This window comes from Cyanistes caeruleus, chromosome 24 (assembly GCF_971803275.1).
Source record: "Cyanistes caeruleus chromosome 24, bCyaCae1.hap1.1, whole genome shotgun sequence".
Taxonomy (NCBI): domain Eukaryota; kingdom Metazoa; phylum Chordata; class Aves; order Passeriformes; family Paridae; genus Cyanistes; species Cyanistes caeruleus.
The window spans coordinates 1,340,664-1,361,097 of record NC_141724.1 but is presented as its reverse complement, the minus strand read 5'-3'; the positions used below and the strand labels follow the sequence as shown (position 1 = coordinate 1,361,097).

General features: G+C 59.4%; 1 protein-coding gene and 1 long non-coding RNA gene across 2 annotated transcripts; one reads left to right on the top strand and one right to left on the bottom strand.

Annotated features, from left to right (window-relative positions):
• Positions 1-619: 619 nt before the first annotated feature.
• PRELP (proline and arginine rich end leucine rich repeat protein) lies at positions 620-10,009 on the bottom strand. The gene is made up of 4 exons (XM_086861872.1): positions 9,873-10,009; positions 4,584-5,535; positions 1,531-2,434; positions 620-1,459 (listed from the first exon to the last, which is right to left on the bottom strand). Exons 2-3 carry the CDS (start codon positions 5,518-5,520, stop codon positions 2,256-2,258), a joined length of 1,116 nt encoding a protein of 371 aa, XP_086717998.1. The 5' UTR covers positions 5,521-5,535; positions 9,873-10,009; the 3' UTR covers positions 620-1,459; positions 1,531-2,255.
• LOC147649405 (uncharacterized) lies at positions 9,092-11,836 on the top strand. Its single transcript, XR_015279014.1, has 2 exons — positions 9,092-9,828; positions 11,591-11,836. It is a non-coding gene; the product is annotated as an uncharacterized LOC147649405 (long non-coding RNA).
• Positions 11,837-20,434: the final 8,598 nt, after the last annotated feature.

Genomic DNA, 20,434 nt, shown 5'->3' with positions numbered 1-20,434 from the left:
CCCATGGGTGTGGATGCAGGATTTTGGGATGTTATCCCAGGGATGTGGATGCAGGATTTTGGGATGTTATCCCATAGAACCCCGTGATGGATCCTGGCAGCTGCCGGGGGTGGGAGAGCGGCTTTGGAGATCTCCATGCTGCTCCCACCGGGAAAATCACCCCGGGGAGGTTTTTAGGGATTCCCCTGGTGCCACTGGAGCAGCTCATGGCTGTCACCTGTCCCGACGCTCGGTGTCACCCTCTGCCGGGGTGACAGCAGCGTGTGACACTGCCTTTGACTCCAGGGCTGTGAGCCCAACCCCTCAAACCCTGCTTTGGGGTCAAGGCACCTTAAATCCCACTCCATCACCACCTTCCACCCCCCCAGGCTGCTCCAGCCTGGCCCCAGACACTTCCAGGGATCCAAGGACAGCCACGGATTCTCTGGGAATTCCATCCCAGCCCCTCATCACCCTCCCAGCCAAGAATTCCTTCCCAAATTCAGCATCACTGCAGCCAAAACCCCAAACCCACCAACCCCCCAAAAATATTGGGAGAGCTGTCCCCAGGCAAGGAAATTTTGCTGCTGGACGAAGCAGAGCCTGAGGAAGGCGAGGATGGATCAGGGAGAGCTCGGGGTCCCTTGTGAATGATTTTATTTCCACTGCTGCAGGGAGTGGGAGTGAAAATCCCATAAAGTTGCCGGGTTGGGAGGCACACGTGGCTCTAGGAATATCTGTACATTCTACCAGTCTATATACACATCAGATATAAATATAGATAAATCCTATTTATCGGGGGCTCCGTCCGGGTTTAGGGCTGGAACCTGTCCCACCCAACTGCAGGGAGAGCTGGAAAAGGGGATTTGATCGTCGGGAAAAACCTCCTTAATTAGCACGAGGTTTTAATTAAGGGGGAAAGGGGAGCATCCCTGTGCCATCCGCAGGGAGAAGGACACGGTGCCCGTCCGTGGCCATCCCGGGAAGGGTCAGTTCTGCTGGCTGGACACAAAGGAGCTTTCTTTGGTTTATTTAATGCTCGTTGCAGTGGGATTTTGATTATTTTTTTTTTTTTTTTCCCCTCTCTAATGCTCGGCCTTTAAATCCAAATCCTGAGACTCAGGAAAAAGAGAATAATCCCCCCTAAACCCGGACACCCTATAAATGCAGGTACAGCTATGGAAGGGGGAAGCGATACATGTGAGGACGAGGAAGAGAAGGGATAAAAATAGCTCTTCCAAAGGATAATTCTTCCCTTTTCTTTCCCCTTCCTTTTATTTCTAATAAAAAAAAAAAAAAAAAAGGGCAAAACCCAGTCATGTGTGATTGGCTCCAGAGAGAAACTGAGCCGTGGATGTGGCCCTGAATCCTCAGATCTCAGAGGGAAGAGTGAAGGATTTTGGGATGGGGCTGTGACCCCATGGATGTGTCCCTGCACCCTCCGATTTTACAGGGGAGGATTCAGGATGCTGGGATGGGGCTGTGACCCCATGGATGTGTCCCTGCACCCTCCGATTTTACAGGGGAGGATTCAGGATGCTGGGATGGGGCTGTGGCCCCGTGGATGTGTCCCTATATCCCAGATTTCCCGGGGAAAGGTGCAGGATTTTGGGATGGGGCTGTGACCCCATGGATCGGTGCTGGGATGGGGGATTTGAAGCCGGGAAGGGGCGGGTCATGCCCAGGGGGTGTGGGAAGGTGCGGCCCACGCAGGGCGCAGGATCCAGGGGCAGGACACCCTCCCTGCTCCATCCCGGCAAATCCACAGCTCCAGGAGGGATTTAGATCCTCCTCCTCCAGGGAAATGTGGAGCCAAAGCTCTCCAGAAGGGCCCAGGTGACAGGAGCGTCCCCATCCCCTGGCACGGCCACATCGGCCATCCTCCCTCCACTTCCATGGATCCCACCCTCCCTCCAGGCCAGCCCAGCCCCCAAAATCCACCGGGAATCATTCCCCAGGAGCAGGGACACGCTCCAAGCCCAGCTCCTCCAGCAGCTCCATCCAGAGCGAACCCGACGCGCCCAGAGCTCTGCTGGGTGCCAAGGGACGGACGGAGCCGGCTCGGGGGCTCGGGGACAAGGACAGGAGCTGGGGTGGCAGCCGGGACACGGCGCTGTCCTGCAGAGAGCGGTCCCCAAGGCTGTCCCTGCAGGGGAGGAAAGGGAGGAGCGGGGAGAGGGACGCGGAGGGAGAGGGAGGAGAGGGAGGAGAGAGGGTCCCACGTGTCAAACGCCGCCGGGGGTGAAATGTCCGAGCAAAGCCGGGCCTGGGAGAGGCTAAAACACCACGGACTGCAGCAGGCGGAAACACAGCATCAGGTCCAGAGGGATGGGCGGCTTCAGGAGGTTCCCGTCCAGCCGCAGGTAGCGGAGCCGCGGGACGCTGTCCAGGTCGGAGGGAGAGAAATCCTGGATGGACACCAGCGAGGTGGGGCAGATCTGCGTGCCGTTGATTTCTGTGGGGAGAGGAGGAAGAGCGGGATGCAGGTTAGGGAAAAGGGGAATGGAGGCAGGAGGAAGAATGGGATGTAGGTTAGGGAAAACGGGAATGTGGACAGGAGGAAAAGCGGGATGCAGATTAGGGAAAGGGGAATGGAGGCAGGAGGAAGAATGGGTTAAAGAAAAGGGGATGTGGACAGGAGGAAGAACGGGATGTAGGTTAGGGAAAAGGGGAATGTGGACAGGAGGAAAAGCGGGATGCAGATTAGGGAAAGGGGAATGTGAGTGGGAGGAACAGAGGGTTTGGGAAAAGGGAATGTGGACAGGAGGAAGAATGGGATGCAGGTTAGGGAAAAGGGGATGTGGGAAGGAGGAACAGTGGGTTAAGGAAAAGGGAATGTGGACAGGAGGAAGAATGGGATGCAGGTTAGGGAAAAGGGAATGTGGGAAGGAGGAAAAAGAGGGTTTGGGAAAAGGGAATGGAGGCAGGAGGAAGAATGGGTTAAGGAAAAGGGAATGTGGACAGGAGGAAGAACGGGATGTAGGTTAGGGGAAGGGGAATGTGGACAGGAGGAACAGCGAGTTAGGGAAAAGGGAATGTGGGAAGGAGGAAAAGCGGGATGCAGTTTAGGGAAAAGGGAATGTGGACAGGAAGAATAGAGGGTTGTAGATTAGGGAAAAGGGAATGTGGATGGGGATTTTTGAAACCCCCCCATTATTGAACCCAAAACTGAGGCTGTTTTGCCAGCAAAAGGGACAATCCCAGGCTGTTCCCGAAGCCCCAGTGAGAGGGAAAATCTGGCTTTTCATCAGGAGTGAAGTAGGTCACGTTCCTCTGGAGCGTGGTGAGGGATGCGGTGGCGTTCCGGGGAGAAAAGGGATCATCCCTCTCCCGGAACCTGCTGAGCCAGCCCCGAGATTCCCAAAAAAACATCAAGGAATCCCACTCCAGCCCCGAGATAACGTCAGCACCCAGCTTGTTCTCGCCTCTGGAATTCCACGTGTCCCTGGCCAGCTGGGGCCTGCGTTATGGAAAATAAACCCCGGGATTCTGATGTCAGAAGCTGGCCCCAGGGATGGGAACCTTTTAAAAACCGGGGAAACAGGAGAGGAGGAGCTGGGTCAGGACGTGCACAGGATTTCTGTCCATGGAAAGCACCGGCAGGACCTGGATGCTGGGAGTGTGGGGAGCCAGCAGGAGTCACCACCTGCAGCCCGAGGTCCCTCCCGGCTCAGATTTGGTGGTGTTTGATTAAAATTCAGATTAATGAGTGCTGGAGCTGGATGTGATCGCTGCAGGGTCCTGGAGATCCAACAGTGGAAACATCAGGGGAGACCAGGAATCCTGGAATGGTTTGGGTTGGAAGGGAACATAAAGATCACCCAGGGACACTTTCCATTATCCCAGGGTGCTCCAAGCCCCATTCAGCCTGGCCTTGGACACCTCCAGGGATGGGGCAGCCACAGCTGCTCTGAGAATTCCGTTCTAGACCCTCACATCTCTCCCAGAGAAGAATTCCATCCCAATATCCCACCTATCCCAGCCCTCTGGCACTGGGAAGCCATTCCCTGTGTCCTGTTCCTTCATCCCTCACCCCAAATCCACCTCCAGCTCTCCTGGAGCCCCTTTGGGTGCTGAAATGGGAATGCAGTGGGATTCTGTCTCCTCCTCTGTGCTTGCCCTCTTTCCACACATCCCAGGCTCCTCTCCCATGGAATTGCAGCTGGATTTCCCTGGAAGGGTGTGAAGCAGCCCTGGCTGCCTTGCCTTGTTCTCCCCATTCCTTCCCCGCACGTCTCCGCTCGGGAGAGAAGCTGGGATATTTCCTCACCATCCCCAGCCGCGTGTTTGGCATCTGGTCCTGAAATACGTGCCCAGGCTCTCCTCGTTAAACATCCCGATTTTCTCCAGGGAAAGAGCTCTTCCAAGGGCAGGTGGCCCCAAAGAAGACAACCAGGAAAAATCCTGCAGCACCAAGGGGGGTGGATTTCACTCTGCTCCTGCCCTTCCCTTCCCCCCCAGACCCTCTCAGCTCCCACCTCATCCCACCGCCGCTTCCCCCTTTGAAGGGATCACATCCCACCGGGCGAGAAACGACCTTTCCAAGGTTTTTCCCCCCCAAAAAAAAACCTCCCCACGTGCCCCAGCCAGCCCCTGGGACTCACTCTCGATGGAGTTGTTGTTCAGGTAGAGGTGCTCCAGCTTGGAGCTGATGAAGGGCACGTTGGTGAGCTTGTTGTGGGCCAGGTGCAGCACCAGCAGGTTGGTGAGGTTGAAGGAATTTTTGGGCAGCCCCTTATCCGAGATCTGGTTGTAGTTGAGCCGGATGAAGGCCAGGTTGGGAAACTCCTTGAAATAATCGCTGGGGATGTCCTCAATGTTGTTCCTGTCCAGGAAGAGCTGGTGGATGGCGCTGGGCACGCCAGGGGGCATCTTCCTCAGGATGTTGTGGGCCAGGTTGAGCTGCATGAGGTTCTTGAGCCCCTTGAAGGTGTTCTTGTTGAAGACGCCATCGCTCAGCTTGTTGTGGTGCAGGTCCAGCAGCACCAGGTTCTCCAGCTTGTTGAAGACACCGCTGGGGATCTTGGAGATCTGGTTCCTGCTGAGCCGCAGCTGCTCCAGGTTGGGCGGCAGGAAGGCGGGCACCTCCTTCAGCTGGTTCCTCTCCATGTAGAGGAAGATGAGGTTTTCCAGCTTCTCCAGCACCTTCCTGTCCACCTTGCGGATGCGGTTGTTGTCCAGGTTGACCCATTTGAGGCCGGTGGCGTTGCGGAAGGACTCCTCGGGCAGGTCGGCGATGAAGTTGTTCTGCAGGTACAGGTAGTGGATGCGGGGCGGGATCACCGGCACCGTGCGCAGGTTGCGGCTGTCGCAGTACAGCGCCGACGGGAAGTCCGGAGGGCAGTAGCATTCCCGGGGGCAGTCAGGGAAGATGGACGGAGGGCCCGGAGGGAGGGGAGGGGGCAGCTCGGTGGGCTCGGCCGGCTCCTCGAAGGGCGCGGGTGGCCGGGTGGGTCTGCGCGGGGGTTTCCGCCGCTGCCCGCCGGCCGCCGGCACCAGCGCGAGCACGAGTGGGAGAAGGAAGGCCAGGGCCACCTTCATGGTCCAGGTGTTTTCCTGCGGGGACACAAGGAGAGGGGGCTCACCAGGCTTTTCCCAGCGGGATTCATCACCCGGGCAGGATCAGAGCTGAGCCGGACGCTGGGCAAGGCAGAGGGAGGGTGGGAAGGAGCACGGAGAGAGGGGAGAGGGAGGAACATGAGGAAAACCAGAGGAAGAAGGGAAATGGAAGTGAAAGTGAAAAAGGGAAGTGCCACTGAGATGGGAGAAGCCTTTGGTGCTCCTGGGGGTGCTGGTGCCAATTTTTAGGGAAACGCGGCACTTCCAGCTCTCCCATCCAGCACAGCAGAGTGGGATTCGCTGTCCACCCTCCTTTTCCAGCCCATTTCCAGCTCTCCTCACACCTGGAACCCCCAATTTACATCATCCCTGGAGAGGGAAAAGCTTCCACCCAACATGGGAACCACAGGGAGCAGGCCACACCAACCCCCAGCAGGATCTGCATCCCACCCTGGATGTGCCACCCTCTTCCAGCCCCACCTCTGCCAGCCCCAGCTCCCTTCGGAGCGATCCCACGCTTTCCTGGGGCTCCCAGGAATTTGATTTTCTCCAGGAAAAGATCCCGTTTTCACCCCCCCCTGCAGGCCCAGCCTGTTCCTCCCGGCTCCATCTGGCTCTGGTTAACCCCGCACGCCTCCCGAGCCGGCTGCTTTCCATCAGGGCTCTGGCATCTCGCTGGGGGAAGGGAGGAGCAGTGAAGGAGCCAGTGGAGCCTGGAGCTGCCGGATCCTGAGCCCAGCAGAGCTGCAGCAGGTCCTGGCTGGGGATGGATGCGATCCTGTCCCCGCATTCTGGATTCAGTGTCTGGAAAATGGGAAAATGGGATCTGCTGTTTGTGCGGTGCCCTTCCCATTCCTCCAGCATCCCGCTTCTTCCCTGGCCACAGCACATGGATCTCACTCCATGGGGTCCCAGAGCTCTCCATGGGGTCCCAGAGCTCTCCATGGGGTTCCAGAGCTTTCCATGGGGTTCCTCTGCTCCAGAACCTGGATTTTAGCCCCCACAAACACCCAAGGGAGCGGTGACATTCCCAAAAACCAGGGATGCGACGAGCCTGAGGCCACCACAAGCGTCACAATCGCCTTCAAGCCGCTGGGAGATTCCAAGGCAGCTCCCCCTGGATCCGGAAAAGCTGGAAGTCTGTTCTCCATCCAGTCGGATTTACTGGCGTGGATGCCGGGAGCAGAATTCCCGATCCCCCTGATCCGGCCGGAGCCCCAGCACGGCCCCTGCCCTTCCAACCTTCCCTCCCGAGCTTCGCCCTCGCTCCCGACGGACGGGACAGCTCCGATTCCAGCTGCCCACAAGGAATCCGTGCCACTGGAACAAAGTTAAGTCATGGAGTAATGAAGGAATTCAGGAAACCGACGGCCTGGCATGGAAAAAAGGCTCAATTCATGGATAAAACCAGTCCTGACACCTCCGGAGCCGCTGAGCTCGGCTTGGCTGCAAGACCAAGGCACCCAACAGATCCCGGGGTTTTTCCCAGAAGGAGCCAGCTGCTCCCTCAGCTGTCCCAGTCAGAACGGGCAATAAAAGAAAATAAATTAAAAATCGCCGCAGCAGCTGGAAATTCCAGCCCCGAAGGCCGCTGGGGTTTGCTTTGCTCATAGTTTCTCTTCCCTGCATCCCAGTAACCCCCAGCTCCCAGCGGCGCTGGCTGCCAGCCCCGGGATGGGAGCCAAGGGCAGGGAGAAGCCGCCACCCTGGGCGAGAGGGAGCGGCACAAAGGTCGCCCCGGTGCGGGGGATTCGTCACGGGCTGAAGCCCCCGCGCTGTCCCTCGGGTGCCTCCTGCAGCGGTGAGGGGAGAGGGAGCAGCTGGATGCGGATATTTGTCCAAGATCCAGCTCCCGCAGAGGGATAAAGGGAATTTGAACTCTGGGAGAGGCAGGAAAAGCTTGGATGGCTGCAGGAGGGCCCCTTTCCAGCCCGTTGTTAGCTCCTCTCGTGCATTCCCGCAATTCCCAGCATCCCTGGTGGGGGAAAGGCCTCCTTCCAGCCTGGGAGCGGGAATGTCGGAGCAGAACAAGGAGAGCAAGATAAAAATAACCACGAGGATCGGGCAAAGCTCCTTCCTTGACCTCCCTGGCGTCCAACCCCGCTCGTGTCTCTGCGAGAGCCTGGCCCAACGCGGAGCTCGTTATCCAGCGGCTCTGGAGCGCTGGGAATCGTGGAAAAGGGGGAGGGCAGCCAGGCTGTCACCCGGGCGTCGCCGGAGTCCCTTGGGAAGCGCAGCCCTGATGCAACAACCCCGCGGTTCTCGCCCTTTCCCAGCGAGCAGCGGAGCCGGGCTGGAGCCGGGACTCGGTCCTGCCGCATTCCCGCTGGGAAAGGCGCTGTGTCCATGCAGGGATGGGGGACACCCGCCAGGGCTCAGCCAGGACAGGGCGACAACAGCGCAGGGCTCCTGATCCAAAGGTTCATCCCGTCCTCTGTTCCCGGGTTCCCTCAGTCCCCGGGATCCATCCCGAGGGTTCATCCCGTCCTCTGCTCCCGGGTTCCCCCAGTCCCCGGGATCCTTCCCGAGGGTTCATCCCGTCCTCTGTTCCCGGGTTCCCCCAGTCCCCGGGATCCATCCCGAGGGTTCATCCCTTCCTGTGCTCCCGGGTTCCCTCAGTCCCCGGGATCCATCCCGAGGGTTCATCCCGTCCTCTGCTCCCTCCTCCCGCGGCAGCGCCCGTGGGAAGGCTGCCCTGGCAGGGAGCACCTTCTCGCTGCTTTCTGGGTGTCAGCAATTCCTCCCTCCCTGCGTGTCCCGACCCTTCCCAGCGCCGCTCCCGCCTGGGATCCCGCTGCCACACGCAGTGGGAATGGCTGGACAGGGACAAAAGCGGATCCTGGCAGGAGCCGCTGCCAAAGCGCCGCCGGCCCGGACCCCACACACGCCCCGCTCCCCCCGCCCCAGCCGCCGCCTCGCCCCGCTCCGCTTCTCCCTCAGGCTGGGAAGCGGCTCCGAAGCCTCATTCCCTCCTCTCCAGCCTCTTCCAAGGGCAGGAGAAACCTCCCAAGGCTGCTCTTTGATCTCTTCCCGTCTGGAAGCGCGGATCCCTCATTCCCCGGGGTACCATTCCCACATTCCGGCTGTCCCGGGAAAGGGCTCTGCGCTTCCCGGGAGGCAGCTCTGGGATGCTCTGGGCGCCACAGGAGGCACGGCCGGGATCTCGGGATCCCAGGATCCCAGGATCGCGGGATCCCAGGGAACTTTCCAAGCCCTCGCGTGCCGCGCTCCAGGGGGATGAATTCCCATGTTTCTCTTTGGAGCTGCTTTTCCCTAAACCTCTCCATCCGGCGGGGAAGGGCAGCTTTGGGATGAGCCTCTTCCAAGCAACAAAACCCGTTTTTTTCCGGGATTTCGGTGAACATCGTTTCCCTCTCGTTCCTCCCCTGGCGGAGCGGGGACAAAGAGCCGGCTCCGAACGGGACCCCCGCGGGGAGGGGGCTGCACCTCCCCGCCCACCTGGAGCTGAGCTGGCTCCGGGCAGGAAAAGTGGGATTACGTGTCCTGGGAATGTGCGGTGCGATCCAGGCAGGAAAGCAGGGCTTTGCCACCTACATTTTGGGCAGAAAAGCAGCCCGTTGGAGGCGGCCCTGGAGCTGTCGGGCTGCTCGCTCCCACCTCGCTCGGGTCCCTTCCGAAATTCCTTGTTCCCAATCCGGCACGGGGAGACGGGAGCAGCCCCCAGAGCCCCCCCGAAGCCCGGTCCGGCTGCTCAGCCCCTGTTCCGGACAGGACAAGGTGCCCCGATGTCCCCGAAGGCTCCTGGTGGCGTTCCTGGCTCCGGAGGGGTCCCTCCTCCTCTCTCCCTTTCCTCGCTTGTTTTCCCTCGCGCTCTCCAGGGCGGGGGATTGTCCTGGCCATGGCCGGGGCTGTGCGACCCCCGCGGCTCCCCCAATTCCGGCCCCCGCCGCCCCCAGTTTGGGCTCTGCAGCCCCCGCGGCCCCCCCGGTTTGGCTGCAGAGACAAAGATCCTGGCTTTGGGGGTGTGGGGGACACACAGAGGGCACCTCAGTGTCCCCCAAAACGCGCCTGGCAGTGGCCGCAGCGCTGTCACACCCCCGGGGCTTCCCTGTGACCCCACAGCCCCCAAATCCCCCCTCCTCCACCCCACGGCGAGAGAAACTCCTGGAACCGGAGCAGAGGGAAAGAACAAAGACTCCAGAGCGCTGCAGGACAGAAGAACCAAGAGGAGAGGGGGGAAAAAGAGGAAGAGCAGATGTTTTTGGGGATGGAAGGGAGGCTGGAGAGGGCAGGAGCATCGTGGAGTCCTGGCTGGGAGGCTCAGGCAAGGTGAGAAGAGCCTGGGTGGGGGGAAACACCTGCCCAGAGCTTACCTGTGTGCACCTCTCCCTCCTCCTGCCTCCTATTAATCCCCAAGACAAGTTTCTCTCTGGCTTCTCTCTCCCTCCTCCTCCTCCTCCACCTCCTCCTCCACCACCGCCTCCTCCTCCTCCTCCTCTTCCTCCTCCTCCTCCCCGCTCCGCCACGAGCGAGCCCGGCCGGGGAGCGGGGGTTTTGTTGCTGGGAGCGGTGGGAGCGAGGGGGGCGGAGGACTGGGAGGGCTGGGAGCACTGGGGAGGAGAGCTGGGAGCACTGGGAACACTGGGAGCACTGGGAGGGAGCACTGGGGGCACTGGTAGGGAGGGCTGGGGGCACTGGGAACACTGGGAGCACTGGGAGCACTGGGAGCACTGGGAACACTGGGGGCACTGGGAGCACTGGTAGGGAGGGCTGGGGGCACTGGGAGCACTGGGAGCACTGGGAGCACTGGGAGCACTGGGGGCACTGGGGGCACTGGGGGCTCTGGGAGCGCTGGGAGCTCTGGGGGCACTGGGAGCACTGGGAGCACTGGGGGCACTGGGGGCACTGGGGGCACTGGGGGCACTGGGAGCACTGGGAGCACTGGAGGCACTGGGAGGGAGCACTGGGGGCACTGGGGGCACTGGGAGGAAGGGCTGGGGCACTGGGAGCACTGGGGGCACTGGTAGGGAGCACTGGGAGCACTGGGGGCACTGGGAGGAAGGGCTGGGAGCGAGGCACGGTGACAACAATCACGTCTTTCTCTGGCACCGAGCGCGGCGGGCTCGGCGCACACGCGGATCTGGCGCTCGGCAACAATTCCTCCTCCTCCTCCTCCTCTTCCTCCTCCTCCTGCTGCTGCTGCTGCGGAGGCAGCTCCTTGTTTCAAAACAAAGCTAATTAATCACAGAATAAGCCCTGCCCGCGCCGCCGGCTCCGCTTCCCCAGGAGCGGGCTGGAGTTTTCCAGCGGGTGGGTGTCCCCTGCCGCCACCCACAGGGACTCCCGGCTGTCCCCACATCCCGGCTGTCCCACATCCCGGCTGTCCCCACATCCCGGCTGTCCCCACATCCCGGCTGTCCCCACATCCCGGCTGTCCCCACATCCCGGCTGTCCCCACATCCCCATTTCCCGGCCCCTGGCAGATGGAGCCTGAAGGATGGCGCGCAGGGCTTGGTTTGCTGCCAGCTGGGGATGAGCTTTAATTTAAAGCCTGATGGCACTTGGCGCAGACGGGGAGGGGGTGACACGGTGGTGGCACGAGCTGAGTGTCCCCTGCCCTGCGGCCACTGGATTTTCCTGGCTGGAGAACAGCACCGAGGGGACACGGCCAGGAAGGCTCGGGGGAGACGTTTCTGCTCCAAAAAGGAGCATTTTTGTCCACGAGAGGATCAGAGGAACCAGGGACATGTTGCTCGTTCAGAGCTCTGAGAGGTCCCGAGGGTGGGGGCACCTTCCCACAGCCATCCCGATCCCGGAATCTCTGGGATTTGGGGTCCAGGACCCCCTCCCTCCCTCCCTCCCCATCACCCCCCTCTCTCCATCTGCAGCAGAACCGGGAAACCTGAGCTGCTCTGGCTCCTCGAAATCCCAATCCCGGCCCTGCCAGGGGCTGCTCCTGCAATTCCACACTGGGCTGGCAGCGGCTGGCAGCGAAACCGGAGCTTTTCCCAAAATTCCCACTCTCTGGACCGCCCCGTTTTGCCTTAAATGTTTTTATTCCCAACACGGGGCTTTTGTTTTTTACCCCCAGAACCGGGGGATTGCTCCTTGCGGGGTGCCTGGAGCAGGATGATCCCTCAGCCTCTCCTGGATCCTGGAATTCCAGCCAGGAAAAGGCATCGAGAGGACCCGCGGAGGAATTCCAGGCTGTTTAAAGGAAAAGTCGGGATGGAGACTCGAGTTTGCCAGCTGGAAAAGGACCGGGATCAATAGGGAAAGGAGATGGTGCTGGAATTTGATACTAATTCCTTTAAAAACCAGTCCAAAAATCCCCAAATCCGTGGAGATTCCATGAATTTTTTAATTTTTAAATTTTTTTTTTCCTGCTAATTTACAGCTGCTCAGCTGGGCACGGAAAGGGAGAAACTGAGGCACCAAACGGGGCAGCTCCTCTCACGCCAGGCATGGAAAGGTGTCACATCCCAGACCTTTTCCATGCTCTGCCCGAGCTCCGGAGCTGCTCCCACCCCAGGAAAGCTCCAAATTCGGGAGGCTCCGACCCCTCCCAGCGGCTGCTCTCAGCCAGGGGACTTTGTTTGTTGAATTTTCTCCCTGCAGGAATTCTTTCCCCGCCACGGCCAAGTTTCGGTTCCACCTTCAAAGGCGCCCATTTACATTTTTCAAACCTCGGACGTGGCTCTGGCCACCGTTTTTTCCCCTGTCTGGAGCAAAATCTGTTCTCGCAGGGAAAGGGGGTGTTGGAGGTGGCTGTGGTGCCCCCAGCCTTGGGGACGTTGCAGTTCTGGTGGCCCTGACGGGGATTTCTGGCCATGTTCTGGTCACTCTGGCCATGTTCTGGTCACTCTGACCATTCCCTGGTCACTCTGGACATGCTCTGGTCACTCTGGACATCCCCTGGTCACTCTGGACATTCTCTGGTCACTCTGGACATGCCCTGGTCACTCTGGCCATTCCCTGGTCACTCTGGCCATGTTCTGGTCACTCTGGACATGCCCTGGTCACTCTGGCCATTCCCTGGTCACTCTGGCCATGTTCTGGTCACTCTGGACATGTCCTGGTCACTTCGGACATTCTCTGGTCACTCTGGCCATGTTCTGGTCACTCTGGCCATGTTCTGGTCAGTCTGGCCATGCCCTGGTCACTCCGGCCATCCCAAGTCTAGGAAAGCCGGACAAGAGGCAGCAGAGTTGAAGGGCAGGGTGGGAGCAGGGAATTCCCATCACAACCTGTGACTCCATCATTCCAGCTGGGAATGGGGGAGAGCCCTCATCCCCTCCATCATCCCAAATCCTCTCTCCTGGACCACGGTGCCCACGGCTCCTGACAGGTGTGGCAGCCTGGAAATTGATTTTTATGGATTTTTCTACATGGATAAGCTACAGGAACGCCACAGCTCACCAGGAATTGCCAATCCCAGCCCTGGAGACACCAGGAATTGCCAATCCCAGCCCTGGGAACACCAGGAATTGCCAATCCCAGCCCTGGGAACACCAGGAATTGCCAATCCCAGCCCTGGGAACACCAGGAATTGCCAATCCCAGCCCTGGAGACACCACAGGACCCCAGGAGTTGTGGATCTCAGTCATGGAATTGCCAGGAGCTCTCAATCCCAAGCCCAGGAGATTCAGGAATGGGAATCTCCTGGAATTTTCCAGAGCAAAGGGCTGTCCCCAAACCAGGCTCATCTTCCCCACATCCCAGCCTGGATTTCTCAGGAATATTGGATTAAAAATGATGCTTTGGCCCCAGGGAGATGATTCCTGGTGTTATCCCTGTCCCAAGCCAAGCCTCCACTCAGTGCCATGAGGATCTTTCTGGATCTTTCCGAGGGCCAGATCTTCAAAATTCCCTTTGGAGAGCTCAAAAAAAAAAAAATTTCAGAAAAGCAGAGAGAAAAAAAAACCAAACCAAAACAAAAAAATCAGCCAAAAAACCAGGAAAAACTGGAAAATGTCGAATTTGGAGAGTTTGGCAGCAAAACCTCCGAGCCTCAGAAGGGAAGGGAGGGCAGGGATAACCCCAAAAGGATGTCTGGCAGTTTGGGATGGCTCCATTCCCGCAGGATGCGGTGGGAAGGGGCCGTGCCGCCCTTCCCGGGGCTCTGCCGGGCGTTCCCGGTGGTGCCAGGCTGGAAAATCCCGGTCAGCTTCCCCCAGAGGCGGCGGGGAGCGGGGCAGAGGCTCCTGCCCAGCCCCGGCAGCCCCCGCACGGCAGGGCCGGGAACCCGGGAGCAGCTCTTGGCTCCGGGAAAAGCTCTGGAGCTGGGAGTGAGCGAAGGGGAAAAGAATTCCGGGATGTAAGGCACGGATGTGGCCGTGGGGAGCCCCGTGAGGGGAGGGGAGCAAATCCCTTCCCACCTTTCCATCCCCAAAACAGCCGGGAGTGGGGAGTGGAAGGTGCTGGAGCAAATCCGGCCCCAGAGGCGCTGGGATTTGGGAATTCAGCTCGGGCTTGGTGTCATTTTGGTTATCCCAGCACAAGGAGGAGGAGGAGGAGGAATTCTGGGCAGATTCCAGCCATCCCAAATATCCATCCCTTCTTCCCTGGCCTCTCCATGAATCCCTGAGCATCCCTGAGCCCGGGGCAGGATCCCTGAGCCCGGGGCAGATCCCTGAGCCTGGGGCAGGATCCCTGAGCCCGGGGCAGGATTCCCGAGCCTGGAGCAGGATCCTTGAGCCCAGGGCAGATCCCTGAGCCCAGAACAGATCCCCGAGCCTGGGGTAGATCCCCGAGCCTGGAGCAGATCCCTGAGCCCAGGGCAGATCCCCGAGCCCGGAGCAGATCCCTGAGCCTGGAGCAGATCCCTGAGCCCAGAGCAGATCCCCGAGCCCGGAGCAGATCCCCGAGGATCAGAACGTGCAGTTTCCCAGCACAGCTGGCCTGAGGCCGGGCCAGGCTGCACAGAACAAGCTCTGCTCACTTCCAAGCGGGAAAAGCAGCCAAAGGAGCTGCTCCCGGTCCCGGCCAGGTGTTTAAAGGAAAGAGGGAAAACAAGGAATAGCCCTGGATGGAGCTCAGCTGCTGCTCTGGGCATTAAATCCATGGGCAGATCTCCCGGGAGAAGAGGCTGGGAGTGCGAGCCAGGGAGCCGAGGGGACAGGGGAGGGCTGGGAATGGGAGGGGACGGTTTGGGAATGAGCCCTTCCTGAATCCCAAATCCCTGTGAACCCCAGCCCCTCCTGAACCCCAAACCCATCCCCACCGCCCCCGTGGCCGCTTTAAGCGCAGGGCGGGATCCGGAGCTCAGCAAAGCTCGCATTTCTGCCGGATTAAATCATCCCGCTCGCGCTCCCAGGGACACGAGGCCAGAATCCCGAGTTTTTTCCTCATTTTTATTCCTGCAAAGCCGAGCAGCTGCTCTGGAGCTCCTGGAGGGGGGACGGGGACATCGGGGCCACCGTGCTGGGGCTTCCCCCTGGGATCCCTCCTCCCCTTGGGATCCTTCCTTCCCTTGGGATCCTTCCTTTCCCTTGGGATCCTTCCTTTCCCTTGGAATTCCCTTTATCCAGGCGTTGCCTGAAAATGGAGCAACACCTTCGGGGGGACAGGATTTGGCCAAATATCCTGAAATCCCTAAGAATTCCAGTGAAATCTCATCCCTAAAAACAGCTTCCATTCCCCACCAAGGGCTTTGCTGAATTCCGACATCCCTGCATCCCCACATTCCCACATCCCTATATCCCTGCATTCCTGAATTCCCACATCCCTGTATTCCTGCATTCCCTGTATCGCTGAACTCTCACATCCCTTCATCCCCACGTTCCCACATCCCTGTATTCCCTGTATCCCTGTATCCTTGCATCCCCGAATTCCCACATCCCTGCATCCCCCGCATTCCCTCTCCCTCCGGCCCATCCCGGCTCCTCTCCCGCTCCCGGCGGTGCCGGAGCTCCTCCCGCGGCTCCATCCCTCTCCCCGGGCTCCATCCCTCTCCCCGGGCTCCATCCCTCTCCCGCTGCTCCATCCCTCTCCCCAGGCTCCATCCCTCTCCCCAGGCTCCATCCCTCTCCCCGGGCTCCATCCCTCTCCCCGGGCTCCATCCCTCTCCCCGGGCTCCATCCCTCTCCCGCTGCTCCATCCCTCTCCCCAGGCTCCATCCCTCTCCCCAGGCTCCATCCCTCTCCCCGGGCTCCATCCCTCTCCCCAGGCTCCATCCCTCTCCCCGGGCTCCATCCCTCTCCCCGGGCTCCATCCCTCTCCCCGGACTCCATCCCTCTCCCCGGGCTCCATCCCTCTCCCGCTGCTCCATCCCTCTCCCGCTGCTCCATCCCTCTCCCCGGGCTCCATCGTCTCCCCGGGCTCCATCCCTCTCCCCAGGCTCCTTCCCGCTCTCCCTGCACATTCCGGACCCTCCTCTCCCCCCTCTTTAATAACGGCTTTAATTCTCTTAATTACTGCTGTTAATCACCGCAGCTCCTGCCCCTCCCAGCGGGTCCCAGCTCCCACCCAAGGGAGCCGAGGCCGGCGCTGGAGCCTCCGCAATCCTGGATCCCTGCCCTTCCCAGGACATCCATCACTCCCTGCTCGCAGCTCAAGCCTGCGGCATTCCTAGAGGAAAAATAAAATCCAGGATTTATTCCCCACAAAGCCACGGAATCCCTGAGTTCTGGGCCTGTCCCTCGGATTCCGAGGGTGCCAGGGTGTCCCCGCAGGTGACAAACGGGGACCAGGACAATAAATCACGGCAAAATCAGCATTTAAAGCACTCCCAGGCAGCAGCAGTCCCAGGTTTTATTCCCAGGTTGCATTCCCAGGTTCCTACGAGGCACCGGGGCAGCAGCAAGGGCTTTGCCACCTTTAATCAAATCCCTTCATTAGGTTGTTTAATTAGCGAGGGAGCTCTGGGAGCGCTCCCAGAAGGAATTTCTGGCAGCGCAATTAAAGCCCAATTAACCCAGCTTTAATCTTGTGGATCCCACTTCAACCTTCCCCATTTCCCCCTTTAAATCTTTCCCGGTGACCCTGGGCCGCCCCACGCCAGGGGACGCTTCCCTGGAAGTGCCCGAAGGGTTGGGAATGATCCAGGCACCCCCTGGAGCATCCCAGTATTCCCCCGCTTCTCCCATTCCAGGGAATTCCTGCAGCTGATCCTGCAGGGATTGGGAAGTGCTGAGCCCCGCTGGGTTTGTGGGGCGCAGGAAAAGGATCAGGGGAAGATGGGAAAGGCTCCTCATCCCAAAAAACCCCAAATTAATTTGGGTTTGCCCAGCAGGGAGCAGGTTCCATCTTCCAGCTTCCACCAGGAGCTGCAACTCTTTAATTCCATGTTTTTTATCCATATTTCCCACCCGGGGAACAACAACCCGGGGTCGGGGACTGTGACCCAACCTCCACCCCCGAGGTGGCCCCGGGGCTGGGCTGGGAGCCCTGGGACAGCACCAGGAACATTTTTATCCCGGGAATTGCAATCCCAGCTGGCACCCGCGGGATCGCGAGGCTGCGGCCAGACACCGGGGTCAGCTCGGGGGGCTCCTGCCAGCGCCGGGTTTGGGCAGAGCTCAGCCCCCTCTGAGCTGCCAAAATCCTTGGAAAAGCTGGGATTAGAGCTGACAGAGCCCCTTCCCGAAAAAGGGGGACCTCTCGCAGCTTTGCCGCTGTTCCAGGGTCCCTTCCAGATGGATTTGCTTCTCATTTTCCGAACTTCTGGGCCTTCGCGCTTCCTGCGGGTTTTTCTAACCCCTCAGTCCTCTCTGGAATTTGCAAATCCTCCCAGTCCGGTTCTGGGGATAAACGCCCGGTTCTGGGGATAAACACCCAGTTTGGGGGATAAATGCCCGGTTCTGGGGATAAACGCCCAGTTTGGGGGATAAACGCCCGGTTCTGGGGATAAATGCCCGATTCCCGGGACAACAGCAGGGCCCGGCTCCCGTCCAGGCTGTCCTGGAGCTGCCCCTGCCCCGACACCTCCTCCCTGCCTCCTCCTCCTCCTCCCTCCCTCCCCGTCCCCGTGACGGCTCCAGTGAAAGGAATCTGGAAATCTCCCGGCTGTTCCCAAATGTCAGGTGGAGGTGGAGGCGCAGGAAGTGTTTTCATTCCCGAGGCATCCGCGCCGCCGCTTCCAGATGCTCCGGGAGCTGCTCCCGCGGCCTCCCAGGATCAATCCCTCCTGCCTGGGGATGCTCCAAGCCCTTTCCCGCAGCCCCCAGAGCGGTGAAAGGGACGGAACAGCTGGAAAAGCATCGCGGGTTCCCGTTCCTTGGAAAACCACCCAAGGCTGCCCGGAACAAGGAATGTTCTGGGAGGAAAGGGGAGGCACCAGCAGCCTGGATGGATGGAAATCTGCATCCAGGTCCCTCTGGAAAGAGGATGCAGAGGGGCTGTGGGGCTGGGGGAGGAAAGGAGAGGAGAAGGGAGAAGGCAGCAGGTGCCCCCTGGTTATTTTCCAGCACTGGGGCTTTGCTGGAGCTGGAGGAATCCATCCCGCTGGAAGAGCCTTGTTTTTGTCGGAGGAAATGAGATGGTGCTGCTTTAAAAGGAAATCAAAACACATCGAATGAAGAGAGAGCGGGACACAGGCCTGGAAAAAAGCGGAGCCGTCCAGCCGTGTCTCGCCAGCAGCCCGGACACTGCCAGGAGCCCGGCGGCTGCACGGCCACGGTGCCCTCGGCCAGGCCCAGAGCCCAACAGGAATATCCCAAAGATCTCCATCCATAGGGATTCACCTCCCTCCCTGCCCCTCTGCGCCCCTTCTGCCCTGGTGGGGTGGCAGGGGGTGCTAGGGGGAGATGGAGGGATGGATGGATGATGGATGGATGGATGGATGGATGGACAAATGGATGGATGATGGATGATGGATGGATGGATGGATGATGGATGGATGGATGGATGGATGGATGGATGGATGGATGGATGGATGATGGATGGATGATGGATGGATGGATGGATGATGGATGGATGGATGGATGATGGATGGATGATGGATGGATGGATGGATGATGGATGGATGATGGATGGATGATGGATGATGGATGGATGGATGGATGGATGATGGATGGATGATGGATGGATGGATGGATGGATGATGGATGGATGATGGATGGATGGATGATGGATGATGGATGATGGATGGATGGATGGATGATGGATGATGGATGATGGATGATGGATGGATGATGGATGGATGATGGATGATGGATGGGTGATGGATGATGGATGATGGATGATGCATGATGGATGGATGATGGATGATGGATGGATGCTGGATGGATGGATGATGGATGATGGATGGATGGATGGATGGATGGATGGATGGATGGATGGATGGATTGATGGATGGATGGATGATGGATGGATGGAATCCATGGATGATGGATGGATGATGGATGGATGGATGGATGGATGGATGGATGGATGAGTGACCACATCAGCAGACCCAGCTCCAAGGAAAATCACCGATGCTCCCCACCCAACTTCCCTGATATTTCCAGCAAGGAACAATTCTGTACCCGCCTGGAGCTCTGGCTCCTGGAAACTCCCCCAGGGTTCTGTGGTTTCCTGCAGGATTGGGAATGCCCATGGATACAGCCCAGCAGGGAAAGCTGGACGTGTCCGAGTCCTGCTGGGGCAGGAACCCAACTCCTCCCGGAGCTGTGGAAGCTGAAGCTGGAGCGAGAGATAGAATCAAAGGAGGTTTCCATGATCCAGCCCTGGCTGTCCCTGGGAACTGCATCCCAGGCTCCAGGACACAGGAGGGGCTGGGAGCTGGAATTTCAGCCTGGAATTCCCTAAAATCCTGGGCTGTGCTGTGCCTTTGTTATTCCTGTGCCCATTCCCGCATTCCAGCATCCACCTCCGGCAGCACTGAGAGTGAAGGAAACCTTTGAAGGTTCTCCTCAGAGGCGACCTGCTGGGATTTCTGGAGCTGCAGAGCTCCCAGACAACCTCGCTTGGAAGCGTTTAATTGGGAAGGATGGGCAGGAGTGAGGAGGGAGCCCGGGAAAGGGGGGGAAAGGCTGGATAAGAGCTGGATGCACAGGGATTTGGGATTTTGGGTTGTGTCAGTGACGCTCCAGCACCGCAAATCCCCCGGGATCATGTTCAGGAAAAGTTGGGAGAAGGAGGGCAGGAAGAGAAATCTAGAAGGAGATTCCACATAATTCCCTCAGCCGTTTTCCCAACAAAAAGCTCCTTCAGCCGCGCGCGAGCGGCCGCAGCCAAGGGCAACATTTGCGCCCCTGGAGCTGCAGGAAACGCGGAGATTTTCCAGCACATTCCCTGCCCTGCTCGGGGGGAGAGGCAGCGACTGGGGGTGCTCTGGGGGCTGCTGGGACCGGGAAAAGCTTTCCCTGGATCAGAGGGATCAGTGCCAGCTCCGAAAGCCACCCCAGAAAGATCTGGGAGGTGTTTTCCAAGAGAATGGGATTCTTTCTCCCGGCTCCGGAACAACTCCGGAATCCCACGGGTCCCCACCCTGGGGCCCACTACGAGGAGAGTGTGGAATCTGCTTCCCGAATCCTGCAGGGCCCTGGCAGAGCTGGAATTGGGGTGCCCAGGGGGTCCCCCGGCGCCCATGGATCTGGGGGGACAGGGGGGGCCCCCATGCACCCGCCACGTCACTGCGCGGCTGCTTCCTGGCTGAGGGGGTGCATAATTAGTGCCAGACCTCGTTAGGCTGCTCGCTAATTAACCCCGAGCCTCTGCATGGGCTCCTCATGGATTTGGGGGGGCAGAGCCAAGGAAAATGCTGGGAAACCCCCCCAGGATCATCCCTGGCACCATCCAGGGGTGAAACTTTTATGGAGTCAGAGGGAAAAACCCCTCCCACCCCTCCCGAGCGGCAGCGGGAGGAGAATCCAAAACCCTGCCGGGATTTTGGGGGGGTGATTCCCAATCCAGCACCGCGGGGGTCTCCCGGTGTTTGCTGCTGGCTCCCGGTTAAACACCCCTGGACGGAGACATTCACCCAGCATCTCCC